The sequence below is a fragment of the Budorcas taxicolor genome, chromosome 5 (assembly GCF_023091745.1).
Source record: "Budorcas taxicolor isolate Tak-1 chromosome 5, Takin1.1, whole genome shotgun sequence".
Classification (NCBI taxonomy): Eukaryota; Metazoa; Chordata; class Mammalia; order Artiodactyla; family Bovidae; genus Budorcas; species Budorcas taxicolor.
In genome coordinates this window covers 34,950,826-34,968,828 of record NC_068914.1, presented here as the reverse complement: position 1 = coordinate 34,968,828, position 18,003 = coordinate 34,950,826, and the positions used below count along the sequence as shown (strand labels likewise).

Here is an 18,003-nt window from a genome sequence, read left to right as displayed (position 1 = left end):
ACATGAGGTACTGACCAAAAATGTCAGACCTAGAAATTAAGAACAGCACTCCATAATAAAGCCATTTGAAAGGCAAAATCATATTTAACCTTTGAGGAAAAAAAGACCAAAAACTCATATAGTATAGAACTTCACCTATAAGGAAAATGGATTGTTCTCAGTCATGATATATTCTAACTGCTTATACATAAATGGATATATATGACATATTTTAAATAATTTACAGATATATATTTTGTTAATAGTTAGAACTATGTTTTCTTAAACTACAGTGTATGTTTCCTGCATTATTTAATACAGAGTAGACAGAATGCAAATGTTTCTAAGGCAACTCTGGATAATCCACGGTTTGGTTTGCTGTCACCGTAGCTATGGCGGCAGGTGTGGTCTGGCTAGGGTGTGAGGTTGTACAGGTGCTGTGATAAGCTGTAGCAGCCCCAGTGGGTTCCTGAAGACTTGGTGTAACCACAGTTGAACAAAGCAAGTAGTAGAGGTTTTTCCCCCCATCCTTCTGTCCCAGAGGTGCCTTCTTTCCTGTTTCTCTTTGCACCGTCACTTTCTTTGCTCACCTTTTGCATGCACAAGCCTAATCATGGCCGCATCAGGTGCCACAGTGCCTCTCATGACGCCAGTCTTTGTGACCTCCCAGCTCAGATAACCAAAGTCGCTAACCCAGCCCCTGTAACCCAGTCCCACCTTCTAAGGAGAATCAGTGTGACTGACCCAGTTTGGATGTGGTGGCCAACTTTGGTCCTATAAATGGTAGCAGAACAGTCAGGATCATATGTGGGGAGATGACACCATCCAAGTCGGGTGTGCCATGGAGAGGGATAACTAATGAAGTATCATTCTGATTTGGCCTTAGAATCCTAAAGCCCCTGATATATCCAGATAGATACTTTCTGATCATCTTGCGGAGAAGGCAATGGCACCCCACTCCAGTACTCTTGCCTGGAAAGTCCCATGGATGGAGGAGCCTGGTGGGCTTCAGTCCATGGGATCACGAAGAGTCGGACACGACTGAGCAACTTCACTTTCACTTTTCACTTTCACCCATTGGAGAAGGAAATGGCAACCCATTTCAGTGTTCTTGCCTGGAGAATCCCAGGGACAGGGGAGCCTGGTGGGCTGCCATCTATGGGGTCGCACAGAGTCGGACATGACTGAAGTGACTTAGCAGCAGCAGCAGTCATCTCGCACTTAATATTAAAACAAATTGTTGGTATGTCCCAAAATCTTTTCACTTAAACCCACTTCTGCTCCAATAAGTGTTTTGTACTTTTCCCCCATAGCTCAATAAATGACACCAAGCATTTACTTACTTGCTCAGACCCCAGAATCCAGAAGTTTCCATCTCTTGAGTCCTTTCCTCTTTCCTACCTCAGATAAATCCAAGAATAATTCTCAGCTCTCTGTCTTTCAAATATATCCAGAATCTTCCCAGTTCCTACCATTTCCACAGTCACCGCTAGTTCAAACCACCACCATCAACATCCTCTTTCTGCATCCTGCAGTAACTTTCTAACTGGTCCCCTGCCTTCCATGCCTCCAGTCTACTCTGTACACAGTAGCTGGAATCATCTTTCCAAATCATTATCTGATCGCATCAAGCCCTCTTCAGCTCCTTCAAGAGCTTGCCATCTCATTTACAGTAAAGTAGTAACTCCAGTTACAATAATAAGATTAATGATTACCTTCCCCTATAGTAACTTATCTAATCCTCATAACAAACTTATGAGACAGATTTTGTTGTTATCCCCACATTGGTGGTGGTGGTGGTGGTGGTGGTGAAGTCGCTCAGTCGTGTCCGACTCTTTGCGACCCCGTGGACTGTAGCCTACCAGGTTCCTCTGTCCATGGGATTCTCCAGGCAAGAATACTGGAGTGGGTTGCCATTTCCTTCTCCAGGGGATTTTCCCAACCCAGGGATCGAACCCAGGTCTCCCGCATTGGGGGCAGATGCTTTAACCTCTGAGCCACCAGGGATCCCCACTTTACAAGTAGGAAAAGCAATGCTTACAAGAGTGATTAAGTCTTTTGTCCACATCCTGCAGTGAGGAAGTGGTGGGGTCAGGCTTCATACCCAGGCAGTGTGGTCCCAGCAATCAGATACTGAACCACTGCACTCTTAAGGGGCAACACTTTTTCTTTTTCTAACATTTCTTTTGTGTTTATGGAGATATACCTTACAAGCAACAGTTAAGTCTACAGACTTCAATTGTACAGCTCAGCTGGATAAATGTTTACACACATAACATCTGTGTAGTGACCATTATCCACAGCACAAAGCACAGACTTTTTATCAAAGGCCTACAGAACGGTGTCCCCCTCTCACCTCTCTGACCTCATTCCTTCCCACTCTCTCCTCCTCTCACTGTGGTACCTCCTCACTATCCATCAAACACACCAGCATCACTCAGAATTCAGGACCTTTGCCCTCCAAGCTCTTTCTATGATGTTCCCTTCCCGCAGTTGTTCACTTGATTATTGTCCTATGGCATCTAGGCCTCAGCTCAAATGTCACCTCCTAAGAACCTTCCCTGACCACCCATCCAGATAGTACCCCCTTCTCTAAGTTCTTAGTCTGATGGATTTTTCTTCATAGCATTTACCATTCCTGGATATTAGGCTATTTTTTATCTGTGAGTGTGCTTTTTCATATCTGTCTACTCTGTGATGGTTTAAGTTTTCTTATTCACTATTATGTTGACAGCACCAATCATGGGACTTAATAAATGGGAGGCCCTCAAGAAACAGTTTTTGGTAAATGTATGAATGCTTTATTTCAATTGCCTGCAAATTTCAAATCTCTTGATTCAATGACCTTTTGATAAATTTTTTCACCTTCAGAACTATTTTGCTCGCAACTTCTACAATATGAGAATGTTAGCCTTATTTGTCGCATTTGCCATCAATTTCATCTTGCTCTTTTATAAGGTACGTATGTCTTAGTCTTTTAATAACCAATATGAAACTACAAGTTGACTGAATTGAATGTAATGATTTGACAGATCCGCTAGTAAGCACATGAACACCTTTTCTGAAATGTATTTTGATGAAAGACAAAACCTGAATCTCAGGCACATCACTGACTGTCTAGGACAGCAAGACTAGATTAGCTCCTTCACACTGAGAAATGCCCCCACTGAAAAATATGGGATTTTAGAGGGTTTGCCCCCAGTACTTATAGCCTGATTTGGCTGGATATGTCACATGTATGAATATGTCACATGTATCTTGGTATGGCATACTTGTATTCCATTAAATGCTTTTGATCATTGAGAAGACAGCATAGCCATCTAATTTTCCCCTACATGAATTTTAACCCTGGTAACTGGTTAGACTAGAGGGAATTTTTAAAATATGGTCATTATTTGCCATTTTTTTTTCTATTAAATTTTAGTTGATTTACAATGTTGTCTAAGTTTCAGTTGTATGGCAAAGTGATTCATTTATGTGTGTGTGCCTGCACATATATTTTCTTTCTTAGATTCTTTTTCATTATAGGTTATTATAAGATATTGAATATAGTTCCCTATGCTGGGTTTTTGAAAAGCTATCCTTTCAGCCTGTGCCTTTAGTCTTTTCATCATGCAGTGGCTTCACATCCAGCTATTTGCTGATAAGGCAGAGTTTCCATTGTTTCTTGTTTACCCTAATCTCTTAGAGAAAATGAACTGACTGTTCTCTAAATGGTTTGAATCAGGTCTCCACTTCTTCTGTGGTTGAAGGAAAGGAACTACCCACTCGCAGTTCAAGTGAAAATGCCAGAGTTAGCAGCTTGGACAGCAGCTCGCCTAGAATCATCGCAGTGCACTATGTGCTGGAGGAGAGCAGTGGCTACATGGAGCCCACACTGCGGATATTAGCCATTCTGCACACGGTCATCTCTTTCTTCTGCATCATTGGATACTACTGCTTGAAAGTAAGATAGTAAGCCACTAAGGAACTTGTGCATGTTGTTCTGGGGCAGCAGATTCTGAGATGAAAACTGCAGACACATAGTTTATTAGGGACTGTTCCATCAATACCTGAGGGGCAAAGGGAAGAAGCAGCATGGGGAAGAGAGAACAGTGGGGCTACAGTACAGACCCAACAGGGCATGTCACAGCCTCTGTTCTGAGGTTGAGACACCCCTTCAGGGTGGTGCTGGGCTGGGGGCATTGGAGCCTGGCCTTTAGAGCTCTGTGTTGACCACTCACTGGCTACAGGCTGCCCTGGGAAGGGGATGTGGCTGTCACATTGTAGTTTTTCTTTTGTTTTTTTTTTTTCCCCCCACAGTAATTATCCACATATGGAAAATTTCACCTATATCTTGATAGCACAGCAGTGACCAACCCACTAGTACTAGCAATGTTCAATGTAGTAAAATTTCTAGAAATATATCATATTCAATCTCTAAGTCGTTTCAGTTATTCTGCTATTAGGCACATATTTCTCACCATCCTTGGCAGAAATGCTTCACAGTTTGTCACACATCACCCAGGAAACAGTGTAGCTTCATTCCTAGACCCTTGTTGAAGGGAGTAGTGTAGTTTGGTGAACAGAACTCAAGGTTGTCTCTCCAAGTGCTCAGAGCTTCACAGTAACTTTGCAAACCTCTTTTATCTTTTCCTGACATGGCACTGTTACGCTGCAGGGCTTTTGTTTCACTGTTCCCTGCTTCTGATTGGGAAGCTTATACAAGACTTTTGAAAAACTAGGGTCCAGAGTAAATTATTAGAATGTAACGTTTTCTTCAGAAACACCTCTACCTCCCTTTCCTTCCCTTGTTTTATGAGAGGGAACAGGGGGTGTTCTTAGATACTTCCACAGTGTTTGCATCTTTTTTGCATCTGTGTCGTGTGTAAACTCTGTGCATATGAAAAAAGTGTCAGTAAATTCTGGAGACATTTTGGCAAATTGACAAACATTTTTGCTGATGTTGAAATTAAAATTTATTTCAAAATAACATATAAGCATGCTGAGCATGCAGTTATTAAAGAGATTTTTCAAAGCTCTAAAATTTTTTTAAAGTATGCATTTTGGAACATTATAAGTGCTATCTTTTACTGCATCCATATATATATATATGTGTATATTATATGCAAAAGAAAAGAAATTTTGTATAATCTTTTTCTCAATATTTAAAATTTATTTCATTAATGCAAATTATCTATGAACCTCTCTATATTTAAAAGCATATGCATACATATACCTACACTATCTTCTGTTTTTCTGAAACCTCTAGATGCTTCTTTCTGCCTAAATATAGCTGGTTCATTTTCACTCATTTTTTACTTTCCTGGAAGTAACATGGGAAATATTTCTTTCCAAAAGCTGTTTTGTATAGATAGTGACCACAAGAGATCCCAGTTAATGTAAACTAATTTTAACATGTTTATTTTTCAAATGTAGGTCCCACTGGTTATTTTTAAGCGAGAAAAGGAAGTAGCTCGAAAATTGGAATTTGATGGGCTTTATATTACAGAACAGCCTTCAGAAGATGATATTAAAGGCCAGTGGGATAGACTCGTAATCAACACACAGTGAGTAAAGAATTAGATGAGACATTTCTGTGCTCAGAAAATTTCAGGACGTAAAATACGTTGCCAGAGTTCCTGCAGATTTGTCAAAAGTTTAGCAGAAGTGAATAATAGTTATATATTCAGCCAAGAAAACCAAATGACTGAGCTCCATCATCCTGTTAATGGATGCCATCAATTTTTGCCCTGTGTGTTCTGATTTCCTCCATCAAAAATGGCTTTAAGTCCATTTCCACAGCAGTAATGGAACTTAACGTCCATTACTCAGTGTTCAGGGAAGGGTGTACACAACCTGCAATGCAAGGTTATCTCACAGAAAAGCATAGAGGAAGCCAAAATTATTCATTAAGGAAAGGGTTGTAGCATTAAAGGCAAAAATATTGAATTTCACATGTTTAATCTGAGTTGGAAATTTTTAATTGGTATCATCCAGCAGTCTGGTATATACCTAGCTAAACATTATGACATGTAAAATATGACAGAAAAAACAAGTGCTTTTTCTGTGTGCTAATTATTTAGCCTTACAAGATCAAAATCCAAATGACTAGCTGTTGCTTCAGATATAAATCCATCATCGAAGTCTAATATACACTATTAGAGGTATTAATGATACAATATTTTTTAGTAGTTTGTACTGCTTTAGTGAAATAAATTCTTTTTAATTGTAATTTTTTTTTATTCTTAAAGAGTTATGATTTCTTGTAAGTTCAAATGGGGATGATTTATATGTGTGTTATTAACATTTGAAGGGCAGCCCTGTAGCTCAGACGGTAAAGAATCTGTCTACAATACAGGAGACCCAGGTTCGATCCCTTGGTTGGGAATATCCTCTGGAGGAGGGAATGGCAACCCACTCCAGTATTCTTGCCTGGAGAATCCCATGGACAGAGGAGCCTGATGAGCCACAGTCCACGGGGTCTCAAAGAGTCAGACACGACTGAGCGACCAGCCATAGCACATAGCCATATAAACAGTTACTCTAAATGCTCAGTATTTTGTTTGAAAGTGAAGTCACTCAGTTGTGTCTGACTCTTTGCAACCCCGTGGACTGTAGCCCACCAGGCTCCTCAGTCCATGGGATTCTCCAGGCAAGAATACTGGAGTGGGTTGCCATTTCCTTCTCCAGGAGATCTTCCCAACCCAGGGATTGAACTCAGGTCTCCCACATTGCAGGGTTTAACCTCTGAGCTACCAGGGAAGCCCAGTATTTTGTTTAGCAACTCCATTTACTAATACTAAAACCAATCAAGTGTGTCCCCTTAGGTGAATTCTTAAGATGCCAGGATCATGTGATGATAATATGCTCAGTTTCCTTGAGTTTTCTCAAGGTGGGAATGAGTTTTTTTTTTAACTTCATAAGAGAAACAAGAACAGATTTTTAGATACTTTAATGTTTTAAAGACAATTGGCAAAGAAATGTATATATTGACATATTGTACACAAATAAAAATATAACTCCTTATTAATAAACATGTTCATATTTTTATCCATAACAATATTAGTCTATATGTTTTGTGATTTACATGGATATATTAACATTTAAAATAATATTTAATATTCTTATAGAAAATTATGGAATAAGATGGGAAAAATGCATTGTAATTTCTGTGGAAAAAACACATTTACATATTATTTTTAGTATTTTGTTTATTCCAAACAATATATTGTTATTTATCATTTTCTTAAATGATACTATATTTTACTTCTGTGCTTTCATATCTTTTAGGTCATTTCCCAACAACTACTGGGACAAATTTGTTAAAAGAAAGGTAATACTAATTAGAGCACTTTAAATTTTCTATTTTTTCCTAAAGTGCAATTCAGATTTTAATTTGCTGTGGCTCATATGTAGAATGAGATTTTGAGGTATGCTTTATCTGTCAATGTCATTTCAAAATGGAAATAGGATTGAATATGAGTTTCAAAAATTTCACAAGAAATCCATACTCCGCAGCTAAAAATTAAATAAGCATTGCTCATCCACCCATCCTCTGACTCAGATGATTAAGCGTGCTCAGCCTGTACATTAAAAAGAACTGGTAAGAATTTTCTCTGAGATTGGGTGACTGACTGAAGGTTCTTTTCTGATAAGACAGCTAAGTTACCAGGGCTGGGATCCTCCCTTACAATAAAGAAGTAAAGTTGTATAACAACAGATGACTAAATTTTATTTACTTTATATAAACTTCAAAGACCTTTTTATTTTGATAGTTTTTTTCTTCTGATGCACACTGCATCATAGGATGGTAAAAAGAAGACAGATAGTTAAGACTGTCAGCTCTGATTTTGAGAGTCAAGCATTATCTATGCTCTTCCTACCACATATTTTCAAATGTAGATCACTTTTTAAAGAAAATATAATAATGCATACACAGTACTTGTATATTGTAAAATACAGTCAACATTATTTTGCAGCTCCTCCTTATTCCTTGAACCCTCCAGTTGCCAAGCTGAATCAATTCATGCCATGTACCATAATGAGTTGTAGTTCTCATGTATATATATGGTCTGAGGTAGAATGGCCACAAATATCTGCTGAATGAAGTGATCTTTTCCCCCTTTGATTCCACCAGTTTAGTGGGACTCAGAGGGTATTTGGTGATTAGCAGCTGCAAATTTTTTGTTACCAGTCTGAGGGGAGAAAGAGAGTTTGCCAAGAATTTAAATCAAGTACATCATTTCAAATGAAGCACATTAAAGAAAACAGAACAACACAAAAAACCCTCAAGACTTTCTAGTTGGAAGGAGCAGAATGTGTGCTGATTTTCGTTTCGGTGCAAGTTTTTTGTCTCCTTGTGACCACAAAGTAGTAGCATTGCACTAATGAGTCATCCAAATTAGGCCAGAGCTTTGAAAGAATAATTTTTAAGTAATTTAAAGTAGATGATTTGAATATTTTATTCATATTAATTATTTAACAGTATAAAGAAGCAACTTTAAGTTGTCTCCAAAGGAAATGATATATCTAGAGTCAAATAAGTAGACAAATTGTAATTGCAGCTAAGACTCTTCATGGCGTTCCTGCTCTGGGGTCCAATTTGTCCTCCTGGGTGAGAATATAACCCCTAAAGAACTCCCACTCAGATCAGCCCAGCCCCTTTTCAGTACTGGGAGAATAATGCAAAACAAATTGTTCTAATGAACCTAAATAGTATACATTCATAGGATTTTAAACTACCATTGCTCTTTTATGTTTTATTTCACTCTACCTGTTTGTACACATTCCAGAAATGCTTATTTTAGTTTCCGCTAATCCTTTCTTTCTTTCTGTTTATATATTTTTCCGTCACCTGCTCTAATCTTTTATTTAACAGTCCCCCTCCTTTCTCTCTGGCTCCCAGTGCCTTTGTTTCTCCTGCATCCCTTTTCCTTGCTTTTTTCCCCTCTTTTGCTGCCAGTTCTCTCTGCTTCTGGGCTTCTTCCATTACTTTTGCTGTTGCCTCCATTTTCACTGATGTGCAGGATCCTCATGGTATATAAACCCTAGGCCAAGCGTTGCTATATAAGAGACAGAGGTACTGAGCTCACAGGTGAGCTGTGAGCCCACGTCTAGGCATTGATTTAAAAACCCAGTACTTGGGCAAAGCCAGGCCAACGTGACAGGACAGAGGGGCAAGGAAATCAAGGGGGGTTGCTAAGAAGTGATTCTAGTGATGGATAAAACATCTATACTAGAATTAACTGAAGACCTGAGGATGGTGACGAGGTTTCAGGTTCAGGTGGAGACCACAGAGGGAATACCAGCATGTCGTGACCGTCCCAGTGGCGTGCTGTGCTCTATGCAGGAGACCTTTGCTGAGTCAGCCTTGCCTGGATGCTTCCTCATCTGCTCTTTTGCCAAGCCGACCAACCCTGGGCATGTTACATTCTCTAAGATACAGTTTCTTTGTCTGCAGAGCAGGATGCTAATAAGAGCCCCATGATGGAAAACAAGTCAAAATTCTTAGCATAATTCCCGGCATAAAGTATGAATTTGGTAGAAGTTACCTTATTCCATTACCTCCCACCACCCCTTTACCCATTTCCTTCAGCCCATCTTCTATTTGCATGCCTTCTTCTTGCCTTGGAAATCATGTTCTTCAGCTAGGTATTATTTAAAATGCTTTAAGTAGACTTGCCTGGCAGTCCAGTGCTTAGACCCCACATTTCCAATGCAGGGGGTGCAAGTTCGATCCCTGGTCGAGGAACTAAGATCCCACATGCGGTGCAGCATGCCCTAAATAAATAAATGCTGTTAAATTCACTTAGACCTTAATAGTATGATCATAGAACATGAGCTGTAAGTTAGATTTTTAAGTGAACTTGAAAGTAATACATATATTATGTATTAAAATCCTCTGATGTTTGTATGTGCGTACAGAGATGAGACTACTTAATGGTGGAGGTCTGTAAAATGCTTTTATTCTTGCCCCAGGTTATGGATAAATATGGAGAGTTCTATGGCCGAGACAGAATCAGCGAGTTACTTGGCATGGACAAAGCTGCCTTGGACTTCAGTGATGCCCGGGAAAAGAAGAAACCAAAGAAAGACAGCTCCTTGTCAGCTGTGTGAGTGTTAATTCTGCTCTATTCAAGATGTAGGTAGAAAGGAGGAAAAATGAATACACTTCTAAATTTGTTAGTGCATTGATTTCCTTTCCTTCAATGTCAGAAGAACAGAGAGATGAGCGAAACAGTATATATACAAAATCTGCTTTTGTACTTCTGAGCTCTGGAATCATTAGATTTAATCTATAACTTTTGAACATGTCTTTTTTTGTTATTTATATAAAGCAAGAAAAAAAGATTTATGTTCTTAATTTGATTTGCCTTTTTACCCCTAAATGCCACTTAAGTCGAAGTCAGAGGTACAAAAATATAATATTTGACTATGTTTTCTTAAAGCTTCCTACTTGAAGTTAATTTTCTTATTTTGGAAAAGGGAGTCATGTAAGCCTTTTATTAGAAATGTTCAAAGTTCATATCCTTTTATTATAATTGTTATATTTTATTTAAATAGCAAAGACTTGGTACCGTGTTATCATACTATTACTTAGAAAGTTTACATTAAAATGAGGCACCCTTATATAGTATTTGCATGGAATGTTATGATATAACTAGGAGAATGTAAACTGGTTGAATTCACCAGAGACTGACTTTCACACACACGTGTAGTGTGAGTATATGTATATATACATCTATTTCTATTTTACAAATTTAATCAACTATAATCTGAAAATAAATGTAAAGCCCACATGCTTTTAAAAAGTAATTTCTTATTGTAGTCACAACAATTTTAGAAAAAAGCAGTGGTTACCGTCCCTTATTTAGGTGCATTTAAGGTGTCAGTCAACTAGGTATGTGATGATTTCTTTGAAAACATAAATATTTAAGGTTCTGTAGAGCAGTGTTAGATTGTCTTAGATAAATATTTTAGTTAGCATTAAAAAAGACACTTTGGCTGACCTATCTTTTTGGTCATTTTTTTTTTTTTCCTCTCTGAAGCCTTGGTTAGAACTAGTTGAGTCTAAAAATAATGTGAACCCAGTTGAAAAGTGGTTCAATAAGCAAATATGTAACAGAAATTATGAACTTAAGTTTAAAGTATTATCTGGTACTTTAAGAAAACAAATACGTTTCCTAAAGACCAAATCACTATATATAAGAAGAAACACAGTTGATAACCCTTAGGCATTAAGACCTTTATGTTAGAATATCATGTGAAACAAGGACAGTGGTGAAAAGTATGCTGAGTTTCCCACTAACATTTTCAGATCCCTGATAAGCAAGGTAGAATTAGTTTTACTGAATTATGCATTTTACATGGGCTTCCCTTGTGGCTCAGCTGGTAAAGAATGTGCCTGCAATGCAGGAGACCTGGGTTCGATCCCTGGGTTGGGAAGATCCCCTGGAGAAGGGAAAGGCTACCCACTCCAGTATTCTGGCCTAGAGAATTCCATGGACTATACAGTCCTTGGGGTCGCAGAGTTGGACACGACTGAGCAACTTTCACTTTCACTGAATTATGCATTTTACATGGTCATATTTGTGACTGGAAAATAAGTCTGAAAAAACAGAAAAGTTTAGACTACTGTTTTACTATGAACAGTTGTAAATTAGTGGAATTTTCCACTGTTTTACATAGTAAATATTTGCAGGTTTGACCGCTAGAAAAGTACCAAGAAACTAATGTGGATTTTATTAATACCATTAAATAGGGATAATAAAATCACAGTTTGCTAGTGAATAACACACATCACTAGGAAAAAATTTACATGTAGTGTTCCTTTATTAAAGTGTTTAAAAAGATGGAGTTTTAAAAGATGATCTGGTTTCTATATGAATATTATCTTAATGTGAACATTTGCATACAGGATGATTCATGTATCTGTGTGTGCATGTATTTATCAATCAAATATAGAGGGCTTGGTGTGTGCGCATTTGGGATTCCCTGGTGGCTCAGTGGTAAAGAATCCACCTGCTAATGCAGGAGACCTGGGTCCAATCCTTGGGTCAGGAAGATCCCCTGAAGAAGGAAGTGGCAACCTGCTCCAGAATTCTTGCCTGGGAAATTCCATGGACAGAGGAGCCTGGCGGGCTCGTCTGTGAGGTAGCAAAAGAGTTGGAAATGACTTAGCGACTAAACAACAGCATGCGCATTTAAATAGGTGGCCACCCGCCCTCCTGGGGTAGAATGGCCTCCAACAGCCAGACAGCCCGCGTGCTTCTTCACTATGTGTCTTCATGGAGTGAGAGGGGCGCTTAGATCTCAGAGCACTTGGGCTTCTAGTTTACCTCGGAACCAAGCCCTGTGGCTGGGGAGGCCGTGACTGGTCTAGATCAGCTGTTCTCCATCCCTGAGGGTGGCGTCAGCTCTGCCCAAAGAGCATTCCTGCCACCATTAGTGAGAAGAGAGTACTGTGTACTGCAAAATGCTTTTCGTGCAGTTGGTAGGACTTGCTACCCTAAATAATGATAGGGATAGAAAAGAACTAATCATAAGAATAAATTTTTAAATCACGAAAGTACCATGGGAAATTCAGACATCCTGATAAAACCGTTATTTTATTTTGGATTGGTTTCATGGAATACAATTATGCTCTCATGCAAACTGTCCCAGTGTGTTTGTTTGTTTATCTTTTCAAGAAAAAGTATTGTTATATTGAAACCTATTGTAAATATTCATGAAACTTTAAAAATGATTATTCAAAATAACAAAACTACAACTCAAAGACAGTTTTATTTCCTTAAAAGTAAAAGATTCTAGGCTAAAGTAAATTAAACCTTAACTCCAAGGGGAAAAACCTCCTATGAAATCAACTTAAAAAAAAAAAAGAAATCAACTTTAGATGATAAACTATTTATCACTGCACTTATAACTTAAGATTGGCCTAATTAAAGAAATGATTAAAAAAGTAATTAAAGACTAAAACAAACAAAAAAGACTAAAACATTATCTCTAGAGAAGCCGTTTTGAAAATAGCACTAAAAATTACATCTTATTATTATATCAATTCCTAGAATTATGGGAAGGCTAACAAAATTATAATTTCTAGCCCTATAAACCAATGCATGTTCTGAAAAAAGAAAGCTGAAAAGTATATTTTAATACATGTCTATTTTATTCTGCAAAGATCAAAAATATTTATGTTGCAATTCATTCATTCAACATTATTCAGTATTATATGATACACTGCCTGTATCATATAATGTGCTTGGTGATGGGGATTTTAGAGACTAGTGAGAGAGGTGTAAATACATGTACATACATACACACCTACAGCTACAAAACTGGGAAATGATTATAAAGGGAGGTGACTACAAAGTGCTGTGGGAACCAAGGCAGGGGAAGGGTTAAATTCCTTTTTGGATAGAGAAGGATGTGAGAAGGGGCATTTCTGAAATCAAAAGGAAACAAAAACAGAACCAGTAAGCCCTTTCACTGGCAAAATCAGTACAGTTATAAAGTAAATGTGGATATTTATGCAGGTTTTTATTAATTAAACTAAAAATAATTCTGTTGGTATGCAATTACAAATGTATAGCTAAAAGTTAGGGAGGAAAGTCTTGATATACCTATGTTGATTAATTTGTACAATTTTCAGGAATAGACATAAAGTGTTTATCTTACATTTAATGTAGAGAAAAGAAAAGGTCAAAAAAGCCTATTTTTAAATAATAGAAGATATAATGATGCTTTGTTTTGTTTTCTAAGATTCCTCTAAAAAAATCACAAAACTCTGGAATACATTGTCCAACGGAGCTCTCAACCTCTTCCCTGGGCGCCTGAACTAGAACTAATCTTCTGAGATGGTTGCCAGCCCTACCCCATCCCATGGGGAGTGAATGCCAGCAGGCTCTTGCAAGCCTGTGAGCCTTTGCTTCATGTACATATCTACAAATTCTTTTGTTTTTCCAGACTGAACTCTATTGATGTGAAGTATCAGATGTGGAAACTAGGAGTCGTTTTCACTGACAACGTAAGCTACCTTCAATACCACAAAGTAAAACACACTCTGATTAGATGAGTTTGCTGGGCTTCAGCAGGTGGAAAGATGGCTACTTAAGAAAGTTATTCAAATATTGGTTCATTTTATACTGACCATATCTGAGAAAAACCCACAGAAATACATGATTCATCAGCCCATCTTTCATTCCATCTCTTTCAATAGCTGAAAGATTAAAATGAAAATATATTTATACAAGAAAATGAAACATGAAAATTCATGTGTATTTTCATTCAGGTTTTAGTTGACCAATGGCATTCTTCAAAATTTTTACAGATGTTAGAAACTTCTAAATAAGTTGTTTAAAGTTTTTCTTAACATTGATTGCAATCCATTTGTTTCTGCCAAGTTAAGTACATTATTGTGTTCTTTTTATTGATGGATCTTCCTTTTATCAAAGAGCCTATGAGTTAAACTATAGGACCCACATATATGTACAAATATTAGGAAAAAAATCACCCATGACTAAAAGCCACCAGCTGTCAAGGCAGACAATCACATTATGGTACCTCATTGGTTCAATAGCTTGACATTTTTGAATCTTAGAATTTTCAGTTTAAATAACTGTTACTGTCAATTGTTTTTAATGCTACTATTTGCTGCTGGGGAGTTGTGAGAGAGAATCTTGAAACATGGCTGAACACATTGACTACAATTTTTTCTGTAGATCTCAGCTCATCCCCTCATTCTTGCTTCTTAATTTTTTTGCCATCTTCTCACATCCACTCAGAAAGGAATGTAAGAATATCCCCCAACGCCTTCTGCTGTTCTCTCTTCTGTGCTTTCTTCCTTGGACATCTCATTTAGTCTCAAAAAATCTCACTCCAGTCTTAGCACTGACTTTTAGAGTGAACCTTACTTCCATTCTCCTAAAGACCTGTGACACCCTTCTCCCACGTACTCTTAACCTCTGTCTCCACCCCTGCCTCGTCTAGTCATAGCCCAGAATCCTGGGTATCTTAGGGAACCCTCCGAAGAGCTCAAACTCATCCTGAAATATCTTTTGCCAACTGCTAGTACGGTGTCTTTCAGCTAACTTCTCATCTAACAGTGGAAGCAGCTTCCCTGAAAAAAAGAAGGTCACTCAGCTCAGCCACACATGGCAACATATAAGGATATTTTGGGTTGTCATGACTGGGAAAAGGGAATGCCTGTGGCAGCTGGGGAGTAGAGACCAGGAATGCTGCTTGCAAACCATCCTACAATGCACATGATGGCACCCAGGACAAAGAGTTAACTGGCCCAAACTATCAGTAGCACTGAGGCTGATATAAGCTCCTCTTGAATAGTGAGTCAATTCATTTTTCTCTGTGGGAGGATAAATAAAAACAACCACTCTGGTATAAAGGAGAGAATGGGTATCATTGAACTCTGCAGAATGAACTAAATAAAAATAAAATACACAAACTCATATAACTAATTGGAATTATATGAATATATAATCAAAAGATAAAGTCAGTGGAGCATTTAGAATGAGATCAGAGTAGCTTTTGACCATAATATATATTCTATTTTCTGACATTCTTTTCTCTGATTTCGTCTTAATAGTCCTTCCTCTACCTTGCCTGGTATATGACCATGTCCATTCTTGGACACTACAACAACTTTTTTTTTGCTGCTCATCTTCTGGACATTGCTATGGGATTCAAGACGTTAAGAACCATCTTGTCATCGGTAACTCACAATGGCAAACAGGTAAACGTTTATCTTTTCTTTCCCCTGCACAAACTGAAAAAATTAACAAATATTCCAACAGAAGTAAAACCAAACCTCAAATGACAGTGTACAGTTTTAAAGCTTTTGTGGATAGAGGAGCTGTACTTTTTCTCCTGGAAACCATAAGGATTTGTAGTTTGAGAGTCCCCTAGACCTACGTTCAAGTCTTGGTTTGACTGATTTAGCTTTGTGACTCTGGATAAATTATTTACCATTCCTAAATCTCAACTCCCTCATTTTGAATGAAAACGACAAAAGTACCTACCATACCAGGGTTTTGTGAGAATTTAAAATAAAAACATAAATATGGAGGTCTTAGCACAGGCCCTGGCACAATAAATTCTCAGGAAAAATAGTTATTGTTTTATTCCTAATATTTGCTTTTTTTGATACTGTGGGAAACCAAAGTAAGCTGCAACATCCTAACACACTGGTTGCATTAGTAACAAAACAGATGCTGCATCTGTAATTAATACAGTATTTTAAACCGGATATTCTTGGGCTCTCTTCTCCACTTTTATATTAGGCAAAAAGAGTAATAATTTTCAAACTTGACAAGGTCATGCTTGCTTAGAGGAAAGTTGGCTTAATTTCAGATAATCAGCTTATGTTCTAATGCAACACACTTGTAATGTTAAAACTTTCATTATTAATAAACTTATCAATCATTCTCTATTTATCAAGTGTCCACTGAGAGGTAACACATTCTATGTTATTTACTTGGAGTAAAAGAGTTCTTCTTTTTCCAGAATTTTATAATCCAGCATATTTTAAAATTGGTACCCTTCCTAAAACCTTGAACTATGTCCGTCCACAGTTAAATTCACATTATCATGACCTTCAGTTTTCTAAGTTTCAGCATACTGTTCTTATATATGTCACTCTAGTTTCTGAATATGAGTATGGTGTGCACGGCACAGCATAAATCCAGTGACAAAAACTATACTGTGCTTATTCGTTGATCAGTTAGTAGATTAATTTTGAGCTCCAAGCATATTCAAAGAATTGGAGATGGTAAATCTGTGGAGTATTTTCACACAAAAAATCTAGCACTATTCTCAATTACTAAACTTTTGCTTGTTTCTAAATTCCATTCCCTCTCTTTTTGAGGTATCACATATCCATTTGCAGAGATACAGAGAGCTTAGTCTTATAGTAAACATGTAAAATTTACAGTGGCTTTGTACTTAATTGGTAGGAGTGAATTAAGCCCTCTATTAAGACATGTTTTTTTCCCAGATAATTATAAAATGAATTTTAAAAGATTTAATATATGCCACTGCAACATAAGGGGTATGTTGTAAGCAGAGGAAGTTGACATTAAAAATAATGTATTTTAGTGTGTTTAGAATTTCTGTGATGGAACCAGAAAAGTATTTTCACCAGCTTGGTGGAAAGTACATTTAAAAAATATACATGAAAGTGAAAGTGTTAGTTGCTCAGTTGTGTCCGACTCTTTGCAACCCCGCCAGGCTCCTCTCTCTATGGAATTCTCCAGGCAAGAGTACTGGAGTGAGTAGCCTTTCCCTTCTCCAGGGCATCTTCCCAAACCAGGGATTGAACCCGGGTCTCCCACAGTACAGGCAGATTCTTTACCATCTGAGCCCCCAGGATAGCCCCCAAAATATTCATATACAAATTATGTGTATATTCATATATATACACATTCTATAAAATGTGTTTATATATACATGCATGTATATATAGTGTATAGTTTGGAATTAAAAATTACACACAGCTGAAAGAAGACCTTTCAAACTGTGAATTTTATTTATACAATGAGAAAATTAGCCTTTAATACCAAATAACTAACACTATTTTGAAGTGTTTCCCAGTACTTCCTTGGCAGTCCAGTAATTAAGACTCTGATCTTCCAATGCAGGGGCGTGGGTTCAATCCCTGCAGAAACTAAGATCCTACATGCTACGTGGCACAGCCAAAAAAGTAAATAAAGGAGTCTTTCCCTTTGATCACTGCTTTATAGTAACAAAGCCAGACTTCTTAGTTTTATTTTTTTTTATATTACATACTACTAACAGTTATGCATTTCCAGGTGTTAGAAGAAATTCCTATTTTAATTTAGGATGTTATTGAAGGAAAACATGATTTACAACCCCTCTTACTATCATAACAAAAATGAGATAGTTTTTATTAGGCATGTAAATTATTTAAAGGGAATCGACCTTATGAAAAGAAAGTATTTAGTATAGTATCTACCACCAAATATTTAGATAATAGAAAAATGAATTAAGCTGCTTATTAATATTATTAAATTA

At 37.4% G+C, this 18,003-nt stretch overlaps 1 protein-coding gene across 1 annotated transcript in view; it reads left to right on the top strand.

Moving 5' to 3' along the window:
• RYR2 (ryanodine receptor 2) overlaps positions 1 to 18,003 on the top strand; it is a 582,989-nt gene that overhangs the window by 530,087 nt on the left and 34,899 nt on the right. Inside the window, exons 93-99 of the mRNA XM_052640524.1 lie at positions 2,851 to 2,937; positions 3,707 to 3,925; positions 5,398 to 5,528; positions 7,252 to 7,294; positions 9,940 to 10,073; positions 13,924 to 13,984; positions 15,560 to 15,706. Coding sequence (XP_052496484.1) covers positions 2,851 to 2,937; positions 3,707 to 3,925; positions 5,398 to 5,528; positions 7,252 to 7,294; positions 9,940 to 10,073; positions 13,924 to 13,984; positions 15,560 to 15,706 — 822 coding nt within the window. The remainder of the gene's footprint in view (positions 1 to 2,850; positions 2,938 to 3,706; positions 3,926 to 5,397; positions 5,529 to 7,251; positions 7,295 to 9,939; positions 10,074 to 13,923; positions 13,985 to 15,559; positions 15,707 to 18,003) is intronic.